The sequence below is a fragment of the Magallana gigas genome, chromosome 2 (genome assembly GCF_963853765.1).
Source record: "Magallana gigas chromosome 2, xbMagGiga1.1, whole genome shotgun sequence".
NCBI lineage: Eukaryota > Metazoa > Mollusca > Bivalvia > Ostreida > Ostreidae > Magallana > Magallana gigas.
The window spans coordinates 2,582,995-2,602,716 of NC_088854.1; the positions used below are offsets into that span (position 1 = coordinate 2,582,995).

At 33.7% G+C, this 19,722-nt stretch overlaps 2 protein-coding genes across 3 annotated transcripts; both read left to right on the forward strand.

Annotated features, from left to right (window-relative positions):
* Positions 1–402: 402 nt before the first annotated feature.
* Positions 403–14,232, forward strand: LOC105334913 (fibrinogen C domain-containing protein 1). Its single transcript, XM_066074489.1, has 6 exons — positions 403–519; positions 12,448–12,565; positions 12,737–12,876; positions 13,005–13,101; positions 13,583–13,747; positions 13,841–14,232. The coding sequence occupies exons 2-6, from the start codon at positions 12,472–12,474 to the stop codon at positions 14,074–14,076; spliced, it is 732 nt and encodes a 243-aa protein (XP_065930561.1). The 5' UTR covers positions 403–519; positions 12,448–12,471; the 3' UTR covers positions 14,077–14,232.
* Positions 8,068–10,435, forward strand: LOC136272628 (uncharacterized). 2 transcript variants are annotated; one of them, XM_066074488.1, is made up of 3 exons: positions 8,069–8,269; positions 9,062–9,526; positions 9,823–10,435. In XM_066074488.1, exons 1-3 carry the CDS (start codon positions 8,164–8,166, stop codon positions 9,984–9,986), a joined length of 735 nt encoding a protein of 244 aa, XP_065930560.1. In that variant the 5' UTR covers positions 8,069–8,163; the 3' UTR covers positions 9,987–10,435. The 2 variants fall into 2 exon arrangements, with proteins under 2 accessions (XP_065930559.1, XP_065930560.1); XM_066074487.1 differs by having other exon boundaries at positions 8,068–8,269; positions 9,062–9,962.
* Positions 14,233–19,722: the final 5,490 nt, after the last annotated feature.

Consider the following 19,722-nt stretch of genomic DNA (forward strand, 5'->3'; position numbering starts at 1 on the left):
TGACATTTTACCACTATTTCATAAAAAAAGAATCTTATTTCTATATTGTGGTATTGCACTAACTTTTAAGGAGGGCGAAAAAAAGAAAAAATTCTGCGCACTGAGATTCCCCGACAGGTTTGCTTATGGGCTATGATACTAAGGGGACCGATAATAATTCAACGTCATCACCTGAGATAAAAAAAAAATCGAACTTGGTTAATATAAGCAAAATTTTTAAAAGTGTTATGCATATTCGTGATTATGCCGTCAGATATTTTTATAAATAACTTAAAACAGCAGATAAATCTTTTTCATGACAAACTACTCTCACGTCTATCCCCGGTGGGTTTGAAATTTAAAAAAAAATGTTTGCGATAAAATGATATATTTTAACCACATTTGCTGCAAACCACGCTTCAAAATCACGTTGCTTATTCTTTTTATTGGTCGTTAACATATAAATAAGTTTAAATAAGTACGGTTGACTAATCTTTAACGTAGAGATACTGTCTAATCACATATTTTTCTGGGATTCTGGTGAGTATTCATTCTTACATCGTAAATTTTGATAGAATGTTTAATATTTATCCAAGTATTTTAACTAGTATGCATTTTTGCAGTAACATAACATTTTCCGAAATATATCTGCACTAGGTATCAAAATCGGGTCTAATGGAGCACACCAATCCCAATAAAAAATAAATTAGATCTACCAATTGTACATTATAGCCTTACTATATGTAGTGATATTATTCAATTTCAAAGGTCGATGATTTACTTTTATACAAGTGAATTTTGAATGCTCATCGAAAAATTGTACAAACTACCAAATCTTTATTTTGAAAATATTACAATTTTCACTAAATTGTTTAAAGAGTGAAACACACTGGAATATTATTATTGTCACTCTAATACTAAAAAAGATGATTCGATCATCAAAGTTTGAATTTATTTTTCGAATTCCCATCATCATTTCTCAAACTATATTCATTTAAAATATATTCCGAAAACTGTTAGAACTCAAAACTATTGATTAAATCATTATTTCATTTATGTTGTTTGTATTAAGGTGGTAATGCATTTAATCTTTAAAAATATATCAAAATCGCGCACTATAAACCTAAAAAAAAAATAAGGAGACCATACAGAGTTTACATTTTCATGTATGAAACTAGCTTAAAGTAAAAATATTTTAGATGAAAAATACTCTTTCTTCCATCGTATTTCGTGTAAGAGAGTTATAACATTCCCGCTATTTACATAAAAGAAGTTTATGGTCTTACAATGATATTTAATATTTTCAGAATGTGTTTACTAAAACCTTGTTATTCTTTATTCATACATAAAATGTGACTGGCTGCATCCAACAATGTTGTTATAATGCGTAATAAAACAGCTCATACTTTGAGGGAAAACCTGAGGAATGACATGCTTTCTTTTCATAATTATTTCATCTGAAGAATATTTTTATACCCGCACTTTCTAAAGAAAGTTCGGGTATATTGTTGTTACCCTGTTCCGTCCGTCCGACCGTCCGTCCGTCACGTTTTACTTTCTCAAACTGCTCTTACCTCTTATAAACCAGCAAACTGAACTCTTGGAGTTTGATTTGGGGTGTCATGTTGTTTTGTAAAAAGGTTTCAAAAATTCTTTGGTAGTCCTGGGGGTCAAACAATTGGTAAAAAGTGATGTTTATTCACAAAAAAACCTTCCTCCTCGAACTCCTCCTACATTTTTTAACAATCGACAAATCATTTCTTGGAATATGTTTTAGGGTATCCTATAGATGCGCAAAAAGGTTTTGGAAATTTTAATTTGGTCCTGGGGATCATTAAATGGCTGAAAAATGACGGGGGGTTTTTTAACAAAAAAACTGGTTTCAAAATCGTCATTTTTTTGCAGTAGCCAAAGAATCTTCTAGAATATGACTGGGAGTGTCATATTAAAGTGTGATCAGATTCAGATTTTCTATCACCAGAATTTGCAAAAAAAAGTATGGTTTTCCCAGAACTCCTTTAACAACTTTTGAAGTAGCTACGTCATCTCTTGTATGGAGGGTAATCGTGTTCAAAAATCCAGACATGTAAACTTGTAAATCCGAATATGTTATCGTGTTGGTGTGTGAGTCTGAGTATGAATATATGTAATTCTGATCGTGTAACCTATAAAACTCAGGGATAAACACTTTAGAGTTGACCCCGCAGGCCTTCGATCTAATTTTTCCTACAGATGCCAATTGCAGCTGTAAAATGCTTTTTGTTATGTACATGTTACCTGCCACTATAATACAAACTTTCTAGTTATCGATAAGAAAAACAAAGAATTTTAAGACATTGGTTTTGAGATTTTGATTAATATGAGACATGGGAAACGACACGTAACCCCTTAAAAAATAAATAAATAAAAATTCCAAAGATAAGGTTAACTGTCGTGAAATTAAAATGTGTATAAATTATTTTAAAAAATGTTTCATTTTGCATTGTCGGCAATGTATAGGGAAAAAAGCCTATCAAGCTTGTGAAAATTGGCATTTTTTAAAATTTCAAGCAATTATTACGGAATATGAGCATGACGACCTGACTGTCGGTTTAATACAGACTCACTCTCTGAAATTGGTTGATAAAAAAAATTCCGGAGAGCTAATATAATACAGCTTTACAGTCACTTGTGAACATGTACTGTTTACCATAAAGCAACTACTTAATTTTGTAAAATTATCGTCTATACAGTATATATTTTAAAATTACTTTCAGAAATCTCTTTTAACAGTTCTATACTCTGTCCCGAGTTTTTGCTTCCACCACTTTTTGTGGATTTTAAATAAAAATACACATAACTGTGAAAGAAGTACAGTTGAAATCGATGAAATGGAAAATATCCAAGATATCTTCATTGACAAATTATCCTTTTTTACTCATAAAAGTTTACAGGAAAGAAAACAAATTTCTTACAGAGATTTATAATGGGAAATGTTTACATCTTTCTCCATTCGGAAGTATTCGGGACACCTTGCGCAGTTTTCAAACGTTATCATCCGGCCTTATTAATGGCTGATGCAATGCAAAATCCACGTAGACTTTCTATTTTGGGATGTGTACTGTATTGATACCTGAAGCGGCCGAGGGGCGTTTTAAAACAGATAATCTGGACATTTTTCATATTAGTGGATGAACGTAGATTGAGCACAAAGGTATTTATGATTATCGAAATATTAAGCGAAAAGTGATGGAAGCAAAAACCCGGGACTGAGTAAAGATTTTTTTATTATTTATCTATCACTTTGATATTTAAAAAAAGTATAAATACATGTATAGTTACATACATTTATCTGCAAATATTACCAAATCACTGCAGGTCGTTTATTCTAACTAATTCATAAAAAACTAACAAAAATAACAAAAGAGAAGCTGTCAGTGTGACAGCAAACCGGGTTTTCTTTTGTGTGAACAGTATTCATAATCCATTTGTCAATCCTGAATTGATAAATACTACCTGTCCAAATAAATGGGGTACTCTATATGCAATGTTTTTGCCAAAATATATATATAAAGCACTGAATAGAATCAACAACACTAGAAATCTTTAAAGTGTCGGATCTAATATATAGTATTAGATACTAAGCCAGTAAACTGAATATATAAAGCACTAAAAATGGCTAACGACACGAACAATAGAAATTGTCAAATTATCGGGACAACCCGTCCCTTCTTCAGGACCAAAATATAAATTACATGAGTAAAAACAACAACAAAAACAAAATCTAAAGCTACTACTAAATTACTTAAGAAACTATAAAAAAGAACAGCCACATTATACACATCATTTGTTCACATTCATAAAAAAGGTGTTGATACTGTCGCCGATCGCTCTAAAGTAATCAATCGACTGCCAACCTCAAGCCGGATTAAGTTAATTAGCTAATTAAAATTGACGTCCGAGTTAATAAATTAAAATTTGAACCCCCATTGTTAACTCGTACGGCACTTATGATATAGACTCGAATTTTTGATTAAAAAGAGATAAAATTAAACGAAAAAAGCCTTGATGACAAACAAAAACTGGTTGATCTAGCGATGATTAAAAACGTCTTTTTGGTATGTAAAAAATAGAATTGGTTGTTTAAAAGCCCAGAAAATGAAACAAATTGTCACTCTAGATACAATAAATCTTTAAATTGAACTGATAATTAACATCAAAACAATTATAATCGCTCGCGGCATTTGCGATGTTAGGAAACCATGTTAAATACATTCAAGATAATTGAATAATTTAGCATGAAAAAGATTAAAATGAGACTATACTTTTAACAAACAATGATGAATAAACATATCCAAGCGTTCAATTTATTTCAAAACAGTTATAGTTGTGCGTGATCGAAGTTTTGGATGAATTTTTCATTTTAAAAATTAATCTTGCGTAATACAAGTAAATGGTTATGAACATATGACATTAATTTGACACATATGCGTTCAGAAATGTTTTTGAAAGTTTAGAATTAATTTTTGTCGTGATCTTGGCCAATTTTAGAGATTTATTTAGAACTAAGGGGCATAACTCGCACGTTGTTTACATTAGAAACGCCATTTTACCGCAATGCATGATGGAGCCAAAGACTCCGTTTTGGGAGTCCCGTCTAGACTGCTTTTACATTACATGATGGTACTTCAACATTATATAAATAGTGCCTGTTTGGGAGGGTAACAGTTAAAATTGACACCCCGAGAAAACCATTGTCAACCGACGCGAGGCGGAGGTTGACAATGGTTTTCGAGGGGTGTCAATTTCAACTGTTATCCTTCCAAACAGGCGCTATTTATTTTGTTATACTGAATGTCGTAATTTTTAAGAAAATTTCACTTCTATTATATAGGAATAACGTGAATTCTACAGCGAACCGTACGCGCATAATTTTCGCGCATGTAACATTTTTTAATGTTACCCGTTGCTAAGTGCGTTGCTAACGCTGAGGGTAATAGAAAGGATTATGAACTGCGTCTTAATCAATCAGATTTCAGTATTTAACATGAAAGTATAACAATACATGATGGTACCTTAACATTACATGATGGTACTTCAACATTACATGATGGTACTTTAACATTACACGATGGTACTTCAACATTACATGATGGTACTTTAACATTACACGATGGGACTTCAACATTACATGCTGATACTTCAACATTACATGATGATACTTCTTCATTACATGCTGATACTTCAACATTACATATTAATTGATACTTCAACATTACGTGATAGTACTTTAACGTTTCTCTTACCCCCCCCCCCCCTTTCAAATCGTATAGCATATCCCATATTTTAATCCTCTAATATTTGTTTCATCGACAACGAGGATGTTGGATCTGGGTTTCGGTGCATTACAATCACGATATAGATCTATTTTTAGAACCACCACATAATGAAGAACCATCATATAATGAAGAAGTATCATCATGTAATGTTGAAGTATCAGCATGTAATGTTGAAGTACCAGCATGTAATGTTAAACTACCATCGTGTAATGTTGAAGTACCATCATGTAATGTTGAAGTACCATGCATCATGTAATGTTAAAGTACCATCATGTAATGTTAAAGCATCATTATATAAATAGTGCCTGTTTTGGTGGGTAACAGTTGAAATTGACACCCCGAGGAAACCATCGAGGGGTGTCAATTTCAACTGTTATCCTCCCAAACAGACACTATTTATTTTATTATACTGAATGTCTTAATTTTAGAGAATTTTTAGTTGTTTTTATATAGAAATGACGTGAATTCTACGGCGAACCGTACGTGCATGTAACAATTCGTTGTGTTACCCGTTGCTAAGAGTGTTGCTAACGCTGAGGGTAATAGAACGGATTATCAATTGCGTTTAAACCAATCAGATTTCAGTATTTAACATTAAAGTATAATATCATGTTATGTTAAAGTATAATCATAAAATGAAGTTTATTCACATAAGGTAGTTGAGGCGTTCCATAGTGTATCATCATTTCCTATTTCAGTGTGTGGTGTGTGTGTGTGGGGGGGGGGGGGGGGGTGGGGGTTAAAGACAACACCTTGGGGTCCTGTACTTTACACCATTTGATGCATCATAATGACATAAGAAGATATTTTGTACTTTCCTGTTTCATGGGGTCAGAAGAGTCCCATAGGGTCATGGCCTACATTGTATTTGATGCATTATAATACATTAAAAAAGAAAGACCCCTTCCTTCCTATTATAACTCGTATAAAAATGATAAGTCTCTACACTTACTTATACATGTAATGCACAAATTTAATACGAAATTGTTACAGGTTCAATATAGGGTCTGGCAAATGAAAAAATAACTTTTGCAATTAAAATGACAGAAACTTTACAAATGCGATAGGATAGGTATAAGCTTATTTAAATAGCAAAAGATGATAGTATGCTAGCAGGGACATATATACGTCCCTGATGCTAGCCAAGGGATATCACTTATTTAGAAAGTGAAAGTTATGCTTATGTGCTACTATACATGTATTCTGCTTACCTATATTGGTCAATATCATAATGATAATCCAATTAGAGTACAATATGAATCCCTTTAGCTGATCATCACAAAAGAAATGTTTATGCATGTTAACTATTCCTTGTCTGCATATGGAAAACACATACACCACGTGAAACCCATCTAATCGAGCTGGGTAAAACTATTACCCGCTATTGAGACCTGTAGACCTGTGTTGTGTACGTAACTTCAGACAAAGATCAGATATTTGTAACATGCATGTATTTTTATGTCCTATTCTTCAAAACCCCTTGCACTATTTTATTGGGTAAATAACAGCTTTAAGGTGTTGCAGGACACCTGCAATATTGTGATGTATACTTCCTATTGAAATAAATATAATATTTTCCCCCAAAATAATGTTACCTAACATTGAAGCGCAATGGGTTAGGACAGTTACATGTCTGCAAGGGCATTGGAGTCCGAGGTGTATTTTTGGTAATTTTACTATTGATATAAATGAATTGTCATGGGAGGGGGAGGGTCTGGACCCCTCACTCCCACCCCTTCTCTAAATCCATGCACACGATTATGTACATGTAGGCACACAGATGCAAATCTAAAGCCGGCAACCTCAGCGGAGAGGGGGCATAATTTAATTTTGTTTGTGATTATTATACAGACTGTCACGACAGCCGTCGTGACTGTTCAGTCAAACACAACAGGATTCGATTTATATTTACAATTTTTATATAAAATAAAACCAAACAAATATACATATAATTTAAACATAACAAGAACAATAAAATGTTTAAGTTTTCTGTTGTCCCAAGTCTCCATCACGGGCATGTAGAATAGGAGTGGGTAGATATGGCATGGCGTGAGACAGTGGCGGACAGGTATAACCACGGCGATGGACTGTCAGAAACTGGATAGGGACCTTATTAAATAAAACAAATAAACATATTTTGAGTTACAGGATTAATATACCTTACATAAACATAGGCTAAGTCGCACGGACTTAAATATAACATTATGGCAACAACAGCACGCCATACAATAGCACGAAACCACAGCGAATACGATCACTGCATAACGTTAAGAGTATCACACTACTTAACAAAGAAAAACCACGTCAAAACGATATACAAATACTCCGTACTACACGGACAATATACAAGTACACCGTACTACACGGCCAAAAAAAGGATATCATGCATTTATATCCCAATATAACGCACACACACTCGACGCGTGACCACACAGGAACACGCGCGAGCAAGCACCTATGTTTAACAGTTCTACCTCGTAAAACCAGTATATCAAAAGTAACAAAAAAATACTTAATATAAACTCCACAGTAATGTAAAAAGACTGAGCCGTAGTTAAATTACAAAAGTATAAAATAGTTTAACTTCCCCTAATAGGAGAAAGGGTTACTCAAAACCTGAGCTGCTCATACATGTCATGGGGAAAACGTGGCCACTGTCTGCCAGGTCTGCAATGCGACAGTTTAAATAAGGTAATCAAACGATAGAAAAGAACTGACCAATACGTACTGTAGCTGACACAGGTTGCGCTCCATTGACTATTCGGAACACCCCGCACATGTGCAAAGTCAAAGGAGTTCAAAAATACACTGTTCTCGGACTGTTCTCTCTGTCCACGTGCGAGAGGTAGTGCAGTCAGAATTCAACATGGCGACTAATGCGCAAAACAGAGCCACGCTCTTTGAATGTGATACATGTCACCGCCTTTTCCGAGACATGGAGGAGTTTGCAAACCATGCATGTGATGATCCCGGTAAATATAAACTAATTACATAGATTTTAAGTTCTTCTAACAATCTAAACATCATTATTTCTAAAATGTGCCTTGTTTATACGACAACTCGCAACATTAAATGGGGGCCTAGCATGTTTAGGCAGATTTTTTGAGTATTTTGTTTGTGTATTTTTTTTTCTATGAGCGATTATTGTGTACAATATATATACAAGAACAGTCATTTGAATTTAGAGGCTGCAGAACTGCAGATCCACGGGAAATTCGGGTTGAAAAACGGTATAGCTTTAAATTCAGCATGATATGCAGTATATTTATATGTATTTTGCGAAAAAAGCGTGCTTAATACCCCCGTCCCCCCCCCCCAAAAAAAATAAAATAAACGTAAAGGTTTTTCGACGCCGCCACTGACGTCCTGTTTGATGTCATTAATACAAAAATAATTAAACTATTTAAGTTGTGGTTGCCTTTTGAGGTCATAGCATGTTCTTGAACTTACAATTTTAATTTAATGCATAATATAAAAAACCTTATGCCTGTAAACATAAACATCATAATTGGCTTAGGAATTTGGGTGTCATTAAAAATGCCTGAACCACCTGAAAGAACATGAAGAAAGAACTTGCTTAGAAAAATTGTATTGATACATATCCCAAATATAAGTGGTTTTTACTTGTATACATGTACAATGCATGTAATGTAATGCCTCTGCAAAAAAAAATAGTTAATAAGTAATGTTTTGTTTCATATTTAATTTTTTTTTCTTATTTAATTAAGTTATTACATCATGTACATGTATAGTACTCTTAATAGGTAGTGGTGGATATGATGTTCAGACGCTTCAGCTGGAGGATGAAAGCCTAGATCTGGAAGGAGAAGATGGGAGGCCCATTGAGATTGCCCCAGACTCGTCAGTTCTTTGGACTAGACCTGCAACACTTCTATTAATCAGCCAATATAGGGAGAATGAGGAGTTGGTTACAAGTGGGAAGTTAAGAAAGAAAGCCTTATGGAACAAAATTGCCAAAGTACTAAGAGAAAAGGGAAACTGTAACTTTAGTGCAGTGCAGGTGGAAGGGAGGTGGAAGACTTTGATGAGAGGTTTGAAGAATGTTAAAGATCACAACAAAAAAAGTGGGGCAGAAAGAAGAAATCACCCTTATGAGGAAGAATTAGAGTTCATGGCAGCCAAGCCTAATGTTCAACCAGAATGTGTTGTTGGAACAGAGAACAAGTCGAGCCCAGAAACCAAATCAAGCAAAGAAGAAAGTGACTCAGGTAGGCCTGACACTCCTACAACTTCTACTAAGAGAAAATGCGTGTCTCCTGAAAAGTTAAATCAAAGTTCAAAAAGACGCCGCACAAATGATGTTCTAGATAGCTTTGAACAAATCATGAAGAATGAAAGTCAGCGCTTTGAAGAACAAGTGGAAAGGAGACACCGTGAAAAGATGGAAATGTTCGGAAATTTTTTGGAAATTCTAAAATCAAGCCAAACAAAATAGTTTAAACATGATAAGATTGAATTTCAATTCATGCATTTTATACAAATATGCTTTATATTTCATTTATAGACGAGTGCAAGATATGCATGGAGGATGGGAAAATTGCAGAAACTGTATTTGTTCCATGTGGACATCTGATAGCATGTATGAAATGTGCGTCAAATCTTGCTGGTAATAAATGTCCTATGTGTAGGAAGCAAATCAGCAAAGCCATAAAAGTTTTCAAATGTTGAACATTATTGTTACCTTCTACTTCAGCAAACTATTATTGAAAGGGAAATATCTGGTAGATTACCCCTTAGATGTAAGGATGTCTTTGTTTTTTTTATGAACAAGCAAAGTACAACACATGATTGTATTTGTTTCTTTTTTACTTTTATACTTATCACAGATAGTGCCAATTTCTGTTTTATTTCATTGTTATTATAAAAAATATGAGATTTTGTTTTATTTTTTATTGTTATTTTTATTTGAGGTTAAATATACATACTTGTGTTCAATAAAACAGTTTCAACCAATGATTATATCTTTTTGAATTGTGTAATGACAAATTAAGACAAGACCTGAACCATATGTAGTTACATATTGATACATGTATTCCAAATCTTAAGTCATGTCATGTAAAATACATCACTTAAGGTAAATTTCGTGCAATATTATCACGTTTCCTTAGTCCTTCTGCCTGATTGTCGACTAAATTTCCTTGGGGCACATAAGGTCCTTGATGATTGTCTTCAAAAAAATCTTGCACATCTTCATTGTTCAGGATGCATATATTATGAATAATGCAACATAAAATAATGACCTCAACCGATGTTTTTAATTCTGAAGTTTCCAAATATCGCAATCTTCTGAAACGTCCTTTTAGACACCCAAATGCGCGTTCTATAGTTACTCTTGTGCCTGAATGACGATAATTGTAATTCCTTTGTTGGGGTGTCAGACGTCCTGTGTCTCGGTAGGGAGTAAGAAGCCAACTTCTCAATGGATAAGCTCCATCTCCAAGAAAATGCCCATTGCCACAAACTCTCAAACCATTTTCCCATATATCTGTATTTTTCAACACCCTGGCATCATGGCAGCTTCCAGGCCATCCAGCAACACAATGAACAAATCTAAGGTCCTCTCTGCAAATTCCTTGCAAGATTATTGAGAAAAAACCCTTTCTGTTGACATAAGTTTCGGGATGATTTTTAGGGGCTTTTATGGCAATATGGGTACCGTCTATAGCACCTAATACATTTGGAAAATTTTGTTTTTGCTCAAACTTGTCCATTACGTCTTGGCGTTCATTAGCTGAAGGGAGGACGATAAATACATGTTTTAGATTATTAACAAAAATGTCTGTGATCCTTGTGCGACATCTGATAACAGAGGACTCGGTGACATTGAATCTATCTGATATGCTGTGAATGCTATCTTGGGTTGCTAAATACCATAGGGTAATTAACAAATGTTTATCTGTTGAAATAAATTCTCTTCCTCCAGTCCATCCAGGTTTTAATTGTTGAAAGTTGGCAATATTTCTACATAAACATTCAAATGTTGCTCTAGAAACCCGAAAGAACCGCCGAAAATCATCCAGGTTGTAGAAAGGTACAGTTTCTTCCGCATACATTTCTATTCTAGTTTTATCATCCCTTGTCCTACAATATATAAAATACAATGTATAACTTTTAACTACATGTAGTTTTTTACTAATAGTTTATATATATAAAATCGTCGTTAAACCAGTTATTATTTTTATGAATAAAATAAATTTAATATATTATAAACATATTCCAATCGGATAACTTTTTCCTGTAAAGTATAAACACGTACTCGGACCCCCCCCCCCCCTTATGGAAAAACATTCTGGATCCGCGCCTGCTTCTAACGCTTAAATTCACGGAAACTCATATATTTTTATGGTTTAATTACGTTGACAACATTGCTGCTGCGCAGAGTTGCATTAATCTTTGAAAATGTTGACGCATATTCCCCTCATTTTCAAACAATTCGTCAAGAAATATTGGCATTAACGTCTGTAATTGCAAACTGGCCGCCATAGTCATTGTTCTGTGTGCACCATTCGCATTGCGCGAGAATTTGTCTGGGACGTGTACGGAACAGGTCAATGGAGCGCGACCACAGTGTCCAGAGAGGTACACTACGGGTATATAAAAAAAATTGTTACACAGGAACTTTAAGAGGGTCCCTACAGGATACCTATACGTAAAAATATAATACCGGTAGATACTGATTTGTGCCACAGACCATATACTTTCTGTGACATGAAATGTTCAGATTATTGATTAACTTAAAATTCACATGCAAACAGTTCAATCCCAAATTGCACATAAAGTGCTGCTCAAGTGTATTATCATATGCCATGGGAAGTTATCTAATCCTTTAGTTATGAAAATTATAATTTTTAAATGTATTAACGGAACTTGCTTGTGGCCTTCATTTTTGATTAAACTGGTACAAAACAGTGTTAATTATTTAGGGGCAAACACTTGGTGCTGGTATTACTGTCTAATGACAGCATCTAGTTTCTCCTTACTCTGATACTTTTGTCGTTATTCAGAATAAAAGTATGCATTTTATTTCATTTCTCAAATTATTGCAAAACATACAAATTTTTAGCAAAACATATTAAAACATTATCAATGATGTGTACTACTTTTTATTGGAAAAAACCGCAAACCGAAGCAAACTAAACCAAACCAAATCAGTATGCAGAGACATATGTCAGAGGCTAGTACTATATATGCTGCATATTCAATCATTGTTTGCTGCTTTATAACCACTGTTCTGCTGCCCAAAGCATGTAAGTATGTGTATGGACTCTAACGTAATCATTAGAAGCAATGATCGGTAATGTAACCTTGAAGAAAAGTTTGGATAACAATTTCCATGTCTTTCACAACAAACGATTAACGCGTTGTTTATTGTGATTCGTAAGAAAATAATGTCATAATCTAAAGATTGGAATTTTTAGCATGCTGTCCCCTACCAGTAGACTGTCAAGATATCATGATGGCTGTGAGCCCCACAAGCGGTGTCTACACGATTTATCCACCAGGAACAGGAGGGTTTAATGTGTACTGTGACATGACTACGGCTGGGGGTGGATGGACGGTAATAACATATATTTTTTTTTATAATTTAATAATAAATAGAAAATAAATGCAGTTTTTATGTATTTATTGTCATTATTTATAAAGTAATATATCAAGAACGCTTTGTTAATATTATGCTTATATTAGGTTTTTCAAAGGCGAAAAATCGGGAATGTTGGATTTAACAGATTTTGGCGAGAGTACCAGTATGGATTTGGTGATACTAAAGGAGACTACTGGATTGGTACAGAGTAATACTGATTACAATTTACTATCCATAACTTTCATATATCATATCTAATAGATTGAATGTTTGATCTCTAAAATCTTATGATTTAAAAGGTTTATAAAATGAAAGGGTTCACCTTTTAAAATTTTAAACATTTTGTTATCTTCTTACAAATCTGTTGGCAAATATTTGCATAAGCTTTCCCTTACTTAAAAAAGGCCAAAATTTCATAACCTATCGTACATGTTTTATGAAAATGATTTTACCCTAATTCTTATGAAAGGCAGATAACTGTTTAAAAAAATATTCAAGTGCAAAATGTTCATTTAAATCACTACTTACTTTCTCCTGAATTTGATTAAGTCAGCCTTATTTTAACTTAACAGACGTATTTAATGTATTTAATATCAATCAAAATTGTTCCGTTCACTTTATTTAGAGATGGACTACCTTTAGAATACATAATTTTATTGCCTTGCCTTGAAATTGATAACAGGAAACCAGAGAATTCATCAGCTAACATCTCAGGGATGGTATGAGATGAGAGTGGACATGTCTGATTTTGACAACGAAAGCCGATTTGCCTACTACCGAATTTTCTCTGTCGGAAACAAAAAATCTGGTTATAAGCTGACAATCGGCGAATACGAAGGAAATGCAGGTAAACAACTGCATGATTTATTCAGACAAATTAAATAATTAATTATAGGTCAATTTATCCATTTAAATAACAAAATCAATTTTTGTTCCTCAGGAGATTCGATGGAAACCCACAATGGACAATCATTTTATGCAAGAGACAAAGATAACAATGAATGTTCAAAAAAATTTAAAGGTGGCTGGTGGTATAACAAGTGCCATAAAGCCAACCTCAATGGGCTGTACCTGAATGGAAGTCATTCGTCCTTTGCTGATGGCGTGAATTGGTTTGATTGGCATGGATATCATTACTCACTCAAAACAACAGAAATGAAAATCAGAAGACAGTAGACTTAGTTATGGTTATTAAGTTTACAGTCTGTATTTTAAGCTTGTTTAGCTGCAGAATCAAGCATTGAGTCTTTTTTATAAATAATATCCAAACTTGATGCCGGTTAAACACTCATTCATCAAACATTCATTGGAACTCCCTATAAAAAACATAAAAAAGATGGAATTCAACTTACTTTCATTTATGTGTTATTTTTGCCAAAGTTTCAATGCAAAAAGCACTATATGCATTGAGATTTGTCACTTTTAAGTAAATTTGAATAGCGTGTGACAACATTATTGTTATTATCAATCACATAAATATATAGCTGCAATAATGTAGCCCTCTCCCGATTATTTTTTTTTGGGGGGAGGGCTACAACTCAATAGGATCTCCGTAATGGTGCAAGTACGGGAGGGATTCACTCCCGCAACGATTTCGTCTGAAATCGTATATAAATGACAATAACATTTGCATTTCTTACCTAAACACAAACGTTGTAGATGTCTATGGCATAAATTAATCCAAAAATATCAAGTATAGTCCACGTATCGGTTATTTTTCGTGTATGTCAACAACGAAAGTTGAATTTGTCCGCCATGTTTACTGACCTTGACCGTTTTTATTTTGGGAAAGCCAATGAGAATTCAGGAGCGGATCTTGAACTGAGGAATTCCCCTATTATAAACACAATTAACGCGGTAAATATGAATTTTCCATTATATACCATTTCCTTAAATGATGTTTTAGTGAAATAACGAGGAAAGATCGATTATTTACACTGACATTCACGTTATCAAGCCCATCAAAACTACAAGTGTACATCCCATAAAATCACGCGAGAACTGTCATGGCTGCTGAAAAAGATGACTGGTAAACATGCCGATGTGTTTTATCTGGTTTTGATTTATATACGGTTAGTTTGTTCAACCTGAATTAGAAAATCATTTTATCTAAAGGAAGTCAAATATAAAATCGATCTTTTCAGACCAAAGTCAGCCGCATTAAAAAAATAATTTTGCACCATTACGGAGATCCTGTGGAATTGTAGCCCTCTTCAGTAAACATCAGATTTAACTTGAAAAATCGGAGAGGGCTACATTATTGCAGCTAATAAATATGGTATAATCTATGGTAACAGTTCTTGCGAGTTTTTTAACGGGTGATTAACATATAATTAATAAATATAAAGGCGGTTGGTGACATAAAAACTGCCGTAACTTATATTTTAACTGATCGTACCTCAGATGCAAATGCTCGTCCCATGCTTCTGGAATAAAAGGTACCATTGGTATGCTTGTCATTAAACGCAAAAACAACGAATATGATGAACAAAAACAACCTAAAAACGTTGACTATACTCTGTGTTTTGAGTATGTTTTCTCTTCAAAGTCAGTAATTTACTGATGTTATCTTGGCATGTCATTCTGAATTTGCTGTCATAAAAACTCTCCACATTTTTCTTCCAAATAACCAGTAAAGTCATTGCAGTCATAAACTCTTGACGACTCTGAATTTAAATTGCACTTTTTGTGTTACAAATAAAAACATGAGGCCCACGGGCCAAATCGCTAACCTGAGCAACAATAACATTAACTTTGATCAAAATAACATTACAGTATCAAAATCAAATAGCTTGAAAACTACCATGGTAAGTACAGTAGATCTTGCTCACAAAATTTAAAATATCTGTCGATTTTTATCCACATATTTTTATGGTAAACACCAAGCCCCTTTTGTTGTTGTACCTTTTTGTAAGTTTTCTCTATTCCTATATAACGCCCCCCCCCCCTCCTCCCCAATTTTCTCTAGGGAATCATGGTTTGATCAACCTAGTCTGCATAACCCATGCTTTCACACAAGTTACTGCTTTTTGGACTGAAAACTTTCCCAGAATATTTTTAAAGATTTTCTTTATATATTCCTATGTAATAATTTATCGCCCATTTTGGCCCCACCCTACCCCTGAGACCTTGATTTAAACAAACTTGAATTTACACTATATATTTGAGGATGCCTCCACACAAGTTTGAGCTTTTCTGGCCTAATAGTTTCTGAGAAGAAGATTTTTAAAGATTTTCTCTAATATATATTTCTATGTAAAAAAAAAAAACAAACAAAAAAACATCCCCCATTGTGGCCCCAACCTACCCTGGGAACCATGATTTGAACAAATTTAAATCTACACTACCTGAGGATCGATGCTTCCGCACAAGTATAAGCTTTTCTGGCCAAATAGTTTTTGAGAAGAAGATTTTTAAAGCTTTTTGAAAAATACCAACAAATTTTTAATACATGTATTCTAAATTATCTCCTCTTTGAAAAGGGTGTGACCCTTCATTTCAACAAACTTGAATCCCCTTCACCCAGTAATCTGTCAAGTTGTTCTGGAGAAGATGAAAATGTGAAAAGTTTACAACAATGACAACGCAAACGCCGACAAACAACGTACAAATGTTGATTAGTAAAGATCACCCGATCTTTCAGCTCAGGCGAGCTAAAATCATTTGAAATAAATCTAGTACATGTATATACTATATTGATCCAACCTATTGTAATAGAATAAAATCGCTTTTCTGTTCAAGTTCTTTATTTCAAACTTAATTCATGCTCTGCTTTCTTTAACCTTCGATGTAGTAATAATACCTCACTTTCTAACTGGTCAGACTTTTCTTTTTCACGGTCAAATAGTTCTTTGATTTCGTTTTTAGTAGGCATTTTCAAATACAAATCAATGCACAGAAAAAAATGTTATAAGTGAGTTTACAGTTAATAGTAGGTGCAATTGTTGTTTATCACCTCAATGGGCGTTGGCTGTTGATAGGAACACGCGCACTCTGTAATGACGATGGGGTGTCAAATGTCCTTGTATCGTTGCGTTGAGAACGGTGTTTGTACGTAGTTCTTGATATCAGTTGATCGTGAGTATATGATGATCATCGAAATTGTCAACACAATAACAGGGTCTTCAGCCAAAATTGCCACAGCCACAACGTCTGTTACATCAGATCACAACGTTGAACGTCTCCAGTGTATGGACCCTAACCGTAACTCATTGCCAATTAAATTTTTTTTTGGAAATCCTGTCAACGACGCCATTTTGTAATAGAATAAAATCGCTTTTCTGTTCAAGTTCTTTATTTCAATTAAATATTAAATTTATTGGCAATGAGCTACTATATAAACAAAATAACTCATAGTTATCTTAAAATTGTTTTATATACAGACTGTTTAGAGAAATGTATAGCAATTTTGAGATAACTTTGTCTGTAGTATTTCTAGATTTAAGCATATATATGGTGGGTTTTTTTATTATATACAGTCATACCTGTTGCAAGTGAGTGCGCTAGTCTACTAATTGACTGTGTGTGGCACCGCCGCCATATATTGGAGGTTCGTTGATGTCATATTTTGAATTAAATGCAAATTGTGTATTATGAATATTTTAGTGTTTCTGTATGTGTCTATTTGTAATATGAGTTATTTTGTTTATATAGTAGCTCATTGCCAATAAATTTAATATTTAATTGAAATAAAGAACTTGAACAGAAAAGCGATTTTATTCTATTACACTATAATATATTGGCGTATCGAGCTATCTTAAAGTGACGTGCTAAGCGTGTTTATATGTTGAAAGTTTTATTCAGTATGTTGACATTAGAGTGTAATATGATGACAAATACTCAGCACATCATGTTACACACACGAACATAACTAATCCTCGTGTATAAATAAGCGCAGGAATCTTCAAACTTTTACGATAAAATATATGTACTGTGAAACAATTAATCACTGACTCGGGTGAGAATTCATATTCATTCTAACATTTTAGCTCAGCTATTTTGATTTATAGTTTGATTATGTGTTCATTATTGAATCTTTACTTGAACTTTCTTTAAACTCGCATAACTTTTCCTAGACACAAGCTGGTGTTTTTTTGCAATATTTGATTGTGTTCAAACGATTATAGTATTATACTGCTTATTAATTTGTTCAATACAATAATAAAAATAACAACGTTATTTTAGATCACCTATCTGGAATACTGGAGTTTTCCCTCGGCGGTAATGTTAATTAACATTCGGGTTCATAGCTCCGGTCCTGATTTTCGTTCAGCAACGAGGTTATTGAATGAAAGTTCATGGAATTGTCTCTCTCTTCTGTTAAACCTTTGCGGTTTGAAATCAGATTCGTTTTACTGCAAAATGCGTCTGTATGGAAAAACTCTTAAAATGAAAGTTAAAGTAGCGAATTTCACGGTTTTGGAAAGGGAATATACAATTAATTTTAATTGTTTCCTTTAAATGATAATCAATTTTGACTATTGCTTTCAAAATTGCAAATCCTCTTTTCTGACATGTGTCAAGCTTTCTGATTAAAAATCTCACAATAAATGTATATACACTCTGCAAGTATAGAAACTTTTGCGCTTAAAGGAACTAGTTAGAGGGATATACGCATATGGCGTAGTTCCTTTGATGGAAATATTTATACTATTTCTTCTATTTCAATTTTTATATATAGTTAAAACTTTCCTGCACAGTTCACAGTTGAAGCTCACTACGTTTCAAAGAAAATAGAATTGTTCAAGATTTGCCCTGAATTCATACCGTATGAAAATGTTTAAACCATATTACATAAATATCTTTTGATTTAAGAAAGAGATGGATAACGATTAACTTGCGTTTCTTAACAAATTCAATTCAAAGCGAGGCATTCTACTGAAAAACAAGTTGATAAAACAGGACAATCAACAGTCTCGGTTGAAATCAACTTTTTCAAGTTCTATGGTCGATACAACGACCTTCTCAGAAAATACAGTCTTCCACTAGGTCGCATGTTGACTGACGTTTTTCATACTATTTGATAGATAATAAATAATCACCTAATAGTCTACGGATTTCCCTTTTTCCGATTACGACAGAGAGCACACGGCGGGTGTGACCAATCAGCAGAGGATGCTCACTCCTCCATGGCACCTGATCCTACCTCTAATTGTTTTAAGGTCCGTGTTTGCACTGCTCCTGTTTTGTATTTTTGATTCTGAACACTGTACGTTATCACCACATGTCATTTCATAAAACATTATACTGTGGTTTCATCAATATTCGTTGAACACCAATTTTCGTGGATTTCGTTGTTAAGTTTATCCATGAAATTAAGTGTTCATTGAAGTGCAATTTCTTTTATAATTTGTATTGAAAGGATCACTGGTCACGAATTTAAGTATCCTTGAAACCATGATTTTCACTTTATCCACGGAAATTGATACCCTTGAATATTAATGAAACCACAGTACCTAACGTAAAATCAGGTGGCAATTACTAGTATCAGGTACAAATAGTTAGAAGGCTTTGTCAACAACGTTAATTATATTCGACAATGAAAAAATGAAATAGTAAATTTTAGAGATGTCAAAAGCATTATTTTTAGAATCTAATTCTGATTTGCTTTCATAGTTTGAAATCTTTTGTTTGGAAAAACGATTAAAATGTACATGCAATATTATTATACTTTCATGTTAAATACTGAAATCTGATGGGTTTAGACGCAGTTGATAATCCGTTCTATTACCCTCAGCGTTGGCAACACACTTCGCAACGGGTAACAACGAATTGTAACATGCGCGTAAATTAAAATATTCTCGAAAATTAAGACATTCAGTA

Excerpts from the sequence above, each read along its gene's own strand:
- LOC136272628 (XM_066074487.1), top strand. The coding sequence starts at position 8,164 with ATGGCGACTAATGCGCAAAACAGAGCCACGCTCTTTGAATGTGATACA. Across the intron at positions 8,270-9,061 it reads CCATGCATGTGATGATCCCG|GTAGTGGTGGATATGATGTT; the intron begins GTAAATATAAAC and ends TACTCTTAATAG.
- LOC105334913 (XM_066074489.1), top strand. The coding sequence starts at position 12,472 with ATGCAGAGACATATGTCAGAGGCTAGTACTATATATGCTGCATATTCA. Across the intron at positions 12,566-12,736 it reads TGTTCTGCTGCCCAAAGCAT|CATGCTGTCCCCTACCAGTA; the intron begins GTAAGTATGTGT and ends TGGAATTTTTAG. Across the intron at positions 12,877-13,004 it reads CGGCTGGGGGTGGATGGACG|GTTTTTCAAAGGCGAAAAAT; the intron begins GTAATAACATAT and ends TGCTTATATTAG.